We start from the raw sequence: 10,751 nt of genomic DNA on the forward strand, positions 1-10,751 counted from the left end.
GGTTTTGTTTTCTGAGAACAGGATCAGAACAGGTACAGTGCAAGTAGAGGTGCACACTTGAATCTCAAGAGAGCTGAGAAAGCTAGGATTCTGGTTAGCAAGATTCCTGGTATGGTTTGAATAGCTAAGATATGCTTGCAAACTTCTCTTATGTATTCATTCATATCAAATAAAGTTTGGATCTTTTGTTTTGTGCAAAGTCATGGTTGACACATTGGTTGCCAAGACCCGGGCTTGGGAAGAGGAACACAGCATGTCCTTTGCCTACGATGGTGTTCCTCTGCTAGCTATGTTAGATGAGTACGGTATGCTTAGGCAAGAACGAGAAGAGGAGAAACGGAGGCTGAGGGTAAGTTCATCATTTCTACTCAATTATGATAAGGCAAAATGTTAAGTCACCCCCTGAACTCCTCTGTCTTAATTAATGAGCAGGAACAAAAGAAGGTTCAAGAACAGCCACACGTAGAGCAAGACTCTGCCTTTAGCACCAGGCCAAGCCCTGCAAGACCAGTCAGTGCTAAGAAACCGGTGGGGCTACGAGCTAACAACGGAGGAGCAAATGGAGCTCCAAACCGGCGTTTATCATTGAATGCAAACCAGAACGGAAGCAGGTCTGCTGCAAAAGAAGGAGGAAGAAGGGAGAGTCTCAACAGGCCTGCTGCTCCTACAAACTACGTTGCCATTTCAAAAGAGGAAGCTGCTTCATCTCCAGTTTCAGGTACCGCAGATCATCAAGTTCCAGCTTCACCTTGATGGTTTAAAATAATAAAAGAGGAAAAGATCTGTAATTTTCAATGTTTGAGTTGGTTTTAGGGAGAAAAAGGCTTTGATGAAACACCTGAGAGAGAAGACAAAAAAACATTTCAGAGTAGAATGTGTATGTGTGTGTGTGTCTGTTTTTGTTAGTGTTGTTTAAGTAGTTGGTACGGTATCATCTTGACTCCAAAAAAGCTGCAAATGACTTACTTATCTAGGGATTATGGGAGTAAATGTAAGCTTGACCAAAATCACAACTTTCTTAGTTCTTTACAACGGTACATTGTGTTTATGTTCCACGCGCTCATCTCATGTATGATCAGGATTTATATGGGCCTGGAGATAGAAAGCCCATAAAACCCTATAGCATGATCGTTTTCGTCCAAGTTTATAGCATCCTCAGTCTGTGGTGAAGCCGAAGGTTATTTAGAGGAACACTTCTCAACAATCTTAGGCTCTTTTGAAGACAACCCACTAAACCATTTACACATCTTTCCCTATTACAACAACTATCTCAAACTAGGCAAACTCGAATTCGATCTCCTATCTCAACACACAACCTATGTCCCTACCAAAGTTGCCTTTATCGGTTCGGGTCCGATGCCACTTACTTCCATCGTCTTGGCCAAGTTCCACCTCCCCAACACAACGTTCCACAACTTTGACATCGACTCACAGGCCAACAAACTCGCTTCAAGCCTCGTTTCTCGCGATCCTGACCTCTCGAAACGCATGATCTTCCACACAACTGATGTGTTAAATGCTAAGGAAGGGTTAGACCAGTATGATGTTGTTTTCTTGGCAGCTCTTGTTGGGATGGATTAAGAGTCAAAGGTCAAAGCTATTGAGCATTTGGAGAAATATATGGCTCCGGGAGCTGTGTTGATGCTAAGGAGTGCTCATGGTCTTAGAGCTTTCTTGTATCCAATCGTTGACTCTTCCGATCTTAAAGGATTTGAGGTGTTGACCATTTATCATCCCTCCGATGACGTAGTGAACTCGGTGGTCATCGCACGTAAGCTCGGTGGTTCGAATGGAGTTAGAGGCAGCCAGATTGGACGGTGTGTGGTTATACTAATTGCTCTAAGGTTCGAGGAGTTTAGTGCCATCGAGTAAACAAGTAATAATTATAACACATCTCTTTTCATAAAATTATGTGTTTTTATGTTTTGCTATTTTCGATTTTATGCCTTGTGAGGAGTGTGGTATACTGGTATGTTTTTTTAAGTATTATCATTTTGTGAATTTCGTGAGTTCTTTAATCTTCATATTAGTTTGAAGATACGGAACCTTGTTGATGTTCTTTTTATATTGTGATCTAGACTACAATGTATATTGATAAATCATGAAGCTTTTGTTTGTGATTGATATCTGTGGTGCCTAAAACTATTTTTTTTTTTTTTCATTTTCTTTATGTTATCTTCAGTAAACAAACAGAAAATATATTGTTACAGATCCTTAAAAATACAAATATATTCGTTTTCAGTTCAAAATTGAACTTTACATTTTCATGCAATTTCAAACATTTGATGATAATATAATGTTTATGAGCTTTCTTGTAAACTTAAAATAAAAATCAAGATAGTAACAAAAGAGACCAAAATTAAGTATTTCAGACTACTAAACCGAGATAGTAACAAACGAAAACTGTTACGTATTATTCAAATTAATAAAATAACATGAAAGTAGAAGATTTCCTAACAGGAAAGCTCGAGTCAACCTCTCCACTTCCTCTCTTGTTGGACTAACCAGGGTGATGACTCAAGCAAAACTCGATCTCACGGATCCAATCTAAACCTTCTTTCTCGTCGAGAGTCTTAAGCTTCCACTCGTTAAATTGATATCCATAATATATTATATTTTATATGTTATTTTTTGTTTCAAAAACTTAAAAAATAATAAACTAGTATAAATTATTCAGATAACCAAAAAAAATTAAAAGATTTTAGTATAAATTAAAATTATATGTACCCATATATTGTTCCATAATTAACACTAGTAACTAGGTACTAACCCGCGGAGAACCGCGGGCTGAACATTTTTTTAATAAAAAATTATTTTATTATTATGTTATTTATAATAATTTGTGATTAAAAATTTGGTTTGCTTATATTATAATTTTTGTATTTTAAAAATGTTTATTGAACCTGTCAATAAAATATTTGTATGTAATGAATAAAATTGTTTAAACCTTTGTCAACTAATCTTTTACACATTTAAGGTTAGTTTCATATTTGTACTTCCCAATTAATATAGTAGGATATTAGACATGTTGAATAAAATTGATTTAATTAAGATTTAGCAAAATATAAGTAAAATATAAGAAAAAATTAAGAAAAAATTAAGAAAAACTTAAGTTACTTTGTTCAAGCTCAAAATATTAAAATGAATTAATTAATATTAAATAAACTACTGTTAGTTACAACTTACAACCTATAGTGGAAGAGAATAAATCTTCTAGACAAATCAATAAAATATGTCAAATCATTTGATAAGTAATAAGAAGAGTGAATAAAAAACACCATTTCATATCTTCATATTCTTCTCACTCCTCACAATCTCTTTTTAACATAATAATACTCCTTAAGTATTATTTTTAACATAATAATACTTAAACTCTTTTTCTAATAAACTAAACACCATTTTATGTCTTCATATTCTCTTTTCAGTATATGAAGACATATTCTACTTATCAAGACATAAACAAACGAAGAAGATTGTCATATTCTCTTTTCATCTTCGTGTTAATAATACACAGCTTTTCTCAAAAACTCCATAGACAATCTTCTTCCTCTGTCCTTCTTCTAGTTCTTCTACTTATCAACACTCAAACAAAACCTCATGTCGGAAACGCCTCCATTTGTAATCCCGTCTTCACAATGGGTACTACAACACCAAGAACAACACCTTCTAATCTAGACAGCATCGAACAGCCCTTACACGAGAGGGTTCGCGTCCGGCTAAGCACAAGCCGCACCATGAAACAACCCTTCCCATTTTTTTTAATAAAAGAATAATAAATAATAATATAATTAAATAACTACAACTAGTGGTCCCATACCCACTAGCCACCTAACCACATTCACAATCCAACAGCGGAACCACATACCAATAAATAACCAATAAAACAATATCCAATAACCAAATAAGTAATATCCAGCATTAATCCCAAACAGCATAAATCAAACAACCAGCAATCCTAACAATGCTCTAAGACTCAATTCTAGCAACCTAACAATGCCAGATAACCATACAATCAAGTCCCTAGAACATCCTCCTCTTCATTGCCTTTGATTCCACGATCACACTTTGCCTTTACCTGCACATCACAAACAACAATTGAGATGCGTAAGTATTATCATAAATACTTAGTGAGGCCGTCCTCCCATCTACTGGGTTATACACACAAGCATATGAGACTCCCAAGTCAACAAACAACAATAACACAATCAACATATCAAACCAGGAAAATAAGACTCGGCAGGTACTAGTGTCGACCGATGCTCAATCGGTGTCGACCGATGCTACAGGAACTGGTGTCGACCGATGCCGGAATGGTGACGATCGATGCTACTCGAGACGGTGCCGATCGATGCTCCACAAAAGTGGTATCGATCGATGCCTCTTCTGCAGTCACGATCTGCGCGAAACTCAGCGACGAACTCCGATCCCAATCAACACAGAATCGACTCCAAACACGTCTAATCATCTCGGAATTCACTAGAAATCACAAATACAATGTACCCAAGCAAGCAAACACCACAAATAACAAGGAATCACACAAAACAAGGGAGATCTCATGCTTAGATCAACCATGGTCAAGCACTCACCTCTTTCCAGGAAGATTCTGAACAGTAGGAACGAAATCCTCACTCCTAGCAAGCTTCTAACTCTTTCCCAGCTCCAAAACTCTCAAGAACAGCAAGTAATCTCCCAAACTTCTCCCAAAAGCTTAAGAACTCTCTCTCCTTTCTTTTTCTCTCAACAGCGGCGAGTAAAAACAAATAATACGACCTAGGGTCGTTTTTCCCCTTTTTCACACGATTAGGGTTTTAAATCAAACCAAACCGAACCAATTCGGCAATTAAATCAAACCCGACCAAACCGGAAAACATGGTGTCGATCGATGCCACCAAGGGTGTCGATCGACACCCACACCAAAAATACAAAAATTGGTTCGCGGGTGTTACAATTCTCCCCCACCAATATGGATTCGTCCCCGAATCCCGCAATACCGTCCATCTGCCAAGGACCTCCGTGCCACCGTCTGCACGGCCCGCACGTCCCCAGACCGGACTAAACACCGTCAGCCAAGGTTTCCCGTGCCACTGTCGCAACAGCCCGCACACCTCCGACTGACCCTCGAGGTCTCCCTCTAGCCAATATACTCGCATCAAAAACACTATTTGCTCACAACTCAGTGCTTCCCCCGTCCGTGGTCGCAACCAACGAATCATGCCGGCTCGCTATCAGGCCAACCGCCTTAAGCTACGGCATCCAGGAAGTCACTCACACACACACACTCCCCCCGCTCTCAGGTCGCAACCTTCGAGTCATACCGGCTCACTGCCAGGCCACAGCCTACAGCTACGGTATCCAGGGAGTCTCACGCGCCCACTCCCCCCGCTCTCGGGTCGCAACCCTCGAGACATACCGGCTCACTGCCGAGCCGCGGCTCACAGCTACGGTATCCAGGGAGCCTCACATATCCCGCTCTTGGGTCGTCACCCTCAAGCGCGCTCTCGGATCGTCATCCGAAGCAACATACCACTCCCACTCTCTGGCCACAAAGTCCATCGAGCTATCGGTATCACGTGAGTTAGGCTCGCACGGCCTTGAGCAAAAACAAACACTGATGCCAACGAGTATCTCCCGGCTAGATCTACCTCACATTTCCACAAAACATTCCCATTTTAGAAACTTTCTATTTATGGAAACCTTCCTTTTGTGGAAACTTTCTATTTATGGAAACTTTCCAAAAATAGAAACCCGAGCTATTTCTCTTTTCCCATGACAACAACAGTCAAACATAAAGAAAAATACTCATCTTATTAATCTCAAAAAATGTCATAATCGTTACAATCTCAACGAAATTACATCAGAAAAACCAAAAATACAACAACCGGAGCCAACAACCCGCATCCCGAGCACCACCTCATCTTGATACTTAGTCGCACAACCAACCACCCCTAAGCGACCAAATATCAAGAGAGATGGGCTGGAATACTCCGTACCCGCTCCAGCCACGGACTACAACTCGGACCCGGCTAGACAAGCTCAAGTCGCGGTCTGCTTCTCAAACCACTTCTTAAACCTTGCCTTCATCCTCGCCTCGGGCTCCCAAGTCTGCTCCTCTACTCCGTCACAGTCCCACAGGACTCTCATCAAAGGAATCTTCTTCTTCCGAAGTTCCTTGACTCTCCTCTCGAGCACCCTCACTGGTCTCGCCTCCAAAGTCATGTTAGGCTGAAGATCCTCAGGAATCTTAGCCAACAACTGATCACCCTCGTGAAGACACTTCCTCAGCATCGACACATGAAATACCTTGTGGAACGCACGCATAACCTCAGGCAACTCCAGCCTATATGCCACTGGTCCCACCCGCTCAACCACTCTGAACGGACCCATGTACCTCGGACTCAACTTAGTCTCTGTCAATGACCTGTTCGGACCCCGCAACATGGCCATCTTGAGGTACACTCTATCACCAACCTGAAACTCAAGATCCTTTCTCCTCTTATCAGCATAACTCTTCTGCCGATCCTGAGCCTCCTTCATGTTCAGCCTCAAAACCCGAATCTTCTCCGAGGTCTCCTGAACAAAATCTGCACCAAATATGCTCCTCTCCCCCACCTGAGTCCAACATAATGGTGTACGACACGGCCTCCCATACAGGGCCTCATAAGGAGCCATCCCAATACTAGCCTGGTAGCTGTTGTTATAAGCAAACTCCACCAAGCTCAAGTGATCTGCCCAATGACCACCCCAATCCAGCACACACATCCTCAATAAATCCTCCAAAATCTGGATCGTCCTCTCTGACTGACCGTCAGTCTGAGGATGATAGGCTGTACTCATATGCACCTTCGTGCCCATCTCCGCCTGAAATGCCTTCCAGAACACTGAAGTGAACTTGGAATCTCTATCAGACACAATACTAGCAGGCACACCGTGCAATCTGACTATCTCCCTCACGTACTTCTTGGCCAAAACCGCTGCTCCATCAGTTTTCTTGATGGCCAGAAAATGCGCAGACTTAGTCAAACGGTCCACAATGACCCAAATAGCATCAAACGTCCTCGACACAGGTAAACCTACCACGAAGTCCATCGTGATCAAATCCCACTTCCACTCTGGAATGGGTAAACTCTGTAACAAACCACCAGGAACCTGATGCTCCGCCTTCACCAGCTGGCAAGTATCACACTTCGCCACCCAATCAGCTACGTCCTTCTTCATCCCAACCCAGTGATAGTACCGCTTGAGGTCACGGTACATCTTGGTCGCTCCTGGATGAATAGAGAACTTGCTCGAATGAGCCTCTCTCAGTATCTCCTGCCTCAAATCCTCACCCTTGGGCACACAGATCCGACCATGCACAAGGATAGTACCATTAGCAGAAACCTGATACTCTGCACCCGCAGCCTTAGAGGCATTCACCAGCCCCTCATCACTCTCCTGAGCTAACCTTACTCTGCTCAACAAATCTGCTCTATCAATTGCCTCCAATCCCAAAGGTTCTTGTGAGATAGCACACAAACTCAATGCACTAATCTCACCTACCAACACCTCCATATCCTGCTCCTGAGCCGAAGCCACCCGCTTCCGACTCAAGGCATCTGCAACCAGATTAGCTTTACCAGGATGGTAAGCTATGTCCAAATCATAATCCGCTACTAACTCCATCCAACGCCTCTGCCTCAAATTCAGCTCAGGCTGAGTAAAAATATACTTCAGACTCTTGTGATCTGTAAATACCTGTACCTTCCCACCATACAGATAGGATCTCCAAATCTTAAGAGCAAAGATCACTGCTGCCATCTCCAAATCATGAGTAGGATAATTAGCTTCATGCTTCCGCAACTGCCGCGAAGCATAAGCTATAACCTTCCCCTGCTGCATAAGTACACAACCCAACCCCACTCTAGAAGCATCTGTATACACAACATAAGGCTCGTCCTGCTCAGGCAATGCTAACACCGGCGTGGTAGTCAACATCTGCTTGAGACTTGCAAAACTTGCCTCACACTCTGGTGACCACACAAACGGGACATCCTTCCCTGTAAGCTTAGTCATCGGCTGAGCCATACTCGCAAAACCCCGAACAAACCTCCTGTAGTAACCTGCTAACCCCAGGAAACTCCGAATCTCAGTGGCACTCTGCGGCCTCGGCCACTCCCTGATGGACTGAATCTTCTCTGGATCCACTGAAACTCCCTCAGCTGAAACAATATGACCCAAGAACCCCATCTCACGCTGCCAGAAACTGCACTTACTCAGCTTAGCAAACAACTTCTGCTCCCGCAGCTTCTCCAACACTGCTCTCAGATGTACTGCATGCTCCTCAGGACTCTTAGAATATACCAGGATGTCGTCGATGAAAATGATGACTGACACGTCCAGAAACTCCTGGAACACGCTGTTCATCAATCTCATAAACGCAGCTGGCGCGTTTGTCAACCCAAACGGCATCACCACAAACTCATAGTGCCCATATCTCGTCCTGAAGGCTGTCTTCCTCACATCTGCCTCATGAATAGGGATCTGATGATAACCTGAAGCCAAGTCGATCTTGGAGAACCAAGTAGCACCCCTCAACTGATCCAACAACTCATCAATCCTCGGGAGAGGGTACTTGTTCTTCACAGTAACTCGGTTCAAACCCCGGTAGTCAATACACAACCGAAAACTCCCATCCTTCTTCTTAACAAACAACACCGGAGCTCCCCACGGTGAACAACTAGGACGGATAAAACCCTTGCCCAACAAATCCTCCAGCTGCTTCTTCAGCTCTGCCATCTCTGCTGGAGCCATCCTGTAAGGAGCCTTGGATAACGGCATCGTCCCCGGTTCCAGCTCAATGGTAAAAGGATCCGACCGAGATGGTGGTAATCCCTGCAATGACTGGAACACATCCTCAAAGTCCTCCACAACCGGAATACCGCTAACCGTAGACTTCCCCACTGACTCTGGCATAGATATAGTAACCAGATAGGCCTCACGGCCCTTCTCGATCATCTTCCCTGCCTGAACGGCTGAGATCACGAGACTCCCCGAAGTCGGTCTAATACCCTGAAAAACCAACTTCCCTCCTGGACGCTCAAACTCCACTCTACCCCGATAGCAATCCAAATGCACCTTATACCGATGCAACCAATCCATACCAAGAATGACGTCATACAACTCCACTGGACTGATAAGCAAATCCGCTGGCCACGACTCTCCTGCGATCTGAATATCAACTCCTCCAGCTCGTCCAATAACCCTCAGGAACTTGCCTCCAGCAACTCTGACAACTCCTGAACGCTCTCCAGAATCCCCTCTGATCCCCGCACTCACGGCACACTCCGGAGTAATGAAGCTATGAGAAGCTCCAGAATCAAACATAACATGGGACTTAAACCCGCCCACCAACAAGGTCCCTACACAAACCTCATGTGTTGAGAACCTAACACTTGACCACAAACAAAAACAAATATAATCTGAACAATTGAATTGACTAAGTTCGAATCTCAGAGGTTATACCTGTGATCGCTCCTGCACTAGTGCCACCGGGCTCCTGAGTCGAATACACCTGAGTCGTCGGCTCAATCCAACCCACCGGCTGCACACCGTGCTGCACACCCTGCTGCACCCCTGGCTGAGCTCCAGCCTGCAACACTGCTACTGCCCTCTGCTGCAACTTGGGACAACGAGGCTTGATATGCCCCGTCTCTCTGCAGTAGTAACACACCCGAGTATCTGTCCGCGGCTCCGTCACCGCCCGCTGCTCTGTCACTGCCCGCTGCTCACCTCTCTGTGGACAGCTAGACACCTTGTGGTCCCTACTACCACACCCAAAGCATTTCGCACCCCCGTGCCTCGATCTCTGCATAACATCGAACTTCCTCTTCTGCCCCTGCGCAGGCTTGCCGCCCTTGCTAGGAACAGAAAGCGGCTGAGACTGCTGTGGCTGCACCGAAGAACTGACCACAACCACCTGTGACCTCAAGTCATCCTCTATCCCAGCTGCAACCTCAACCAGCTCTGCTCTCGTAGCATAGCTCCTCACTCTGCACCGAGTCCTCAAATCATCCCGCAGAGCCAACAAAAACCTCCGCACCTGAGCCGCCTCTGGCTCCCATGCCCTGCCTGCATACCCCACAAGCCGACTGAACTCTGCATCCAGCTCCCGCACTGTACGGTCCCCCTGAGTCAAACCCAAGAACCGTGCCTCCATACGATCAAGAGCCTCCTGAGGAAAATACTTGGAGTTAAACTCCCCCACAAAATCTCCCCAAGACATACCCCGCTGCACCCTCCGTGCTGTCACCGACCTCCACCACACACGAGCATCTCCTGACAAGTAAAACACTGCCAGATCCACCCTGTACCGGTCGGGACACCTAAGCGAAAGGAAAATATCCTCCATCCGCTCTCTCCACTCATCCGCTACACTCGGATCGGTACTTCCTGAGAAATACCCTGTTCCCACATGCCGCAGCTGCTCCATCATCCGCACATACTGAGCATCCACAACCTCGTCCCCAGGCTGCACACCTGCCTACAAACCCGCCACAGGCTGCACCGCTGGACCCTGCCCACCACCCACGGGCGGCACTACCGGATCCTGCCCACCAACCACTGGCGGCACTACTGGATCCTGCCCACCAACCACTGGCGGCACAACTGCTGGAAGTCGCTGCAAAACCTGAGCTAGCAAGTCCATCAAGACATCCTCCCTGCCTGGAGCACCTCCCGCTGCAACCCCCACACCCGGGGCAACACCGTGACCG

General features: G+C 45.1%; 1 protein-coding gene, 1 long non-coding RNA gene and 1 pseudogene across 2 annotated transcripts in view; all 3 read left to right on the forward strand.

Annotated features, from left to right (window-relative positions):
* The window catches only part of LOC104731574 (65-kDa microtubule-associated protein 1-like), a 4,571-nt gene extending 3,556 nt beyond the window's left edge, over positions 1-1,015 (forward strand). The window contains exon 10 of the mRNA XM_010450996.2: positions 433-1,015. Within this exon, the coding sequence (XP_010449298.1) occupies positions 433-753 (321 nt within the window). The 3' untranslated portion in view covers positions 754-1,015. The remainder of the gene's footprint in view (positions 1-432) is intronic.
* On the forward strand, positions 13-350 carry LOC104731567. The gene is made up of 2 exons (XR_758622.2): positions 13-109; positions 201-350. It is a non-coding gene; the product is annotated as an uncharacterized LOC104731567 (long non-coding RNA).
* LOC104755240 lies at positions 1,129-2,102 on the forward strand (annotated as a pseudogene).

Source organism: Camelina sativa, chromosome 2, assembly GCF_000633955.1.
Source record: "Camelina sativa cultivar DH55 chromosome 2, Cs, whole genome shotgun sequence".
NCBI lineage: Eukaryota > Viridiplantae > Streptophyta > Magnoliopsida > Brassicales > Brassicaceae > Camelina > Camelina sativa.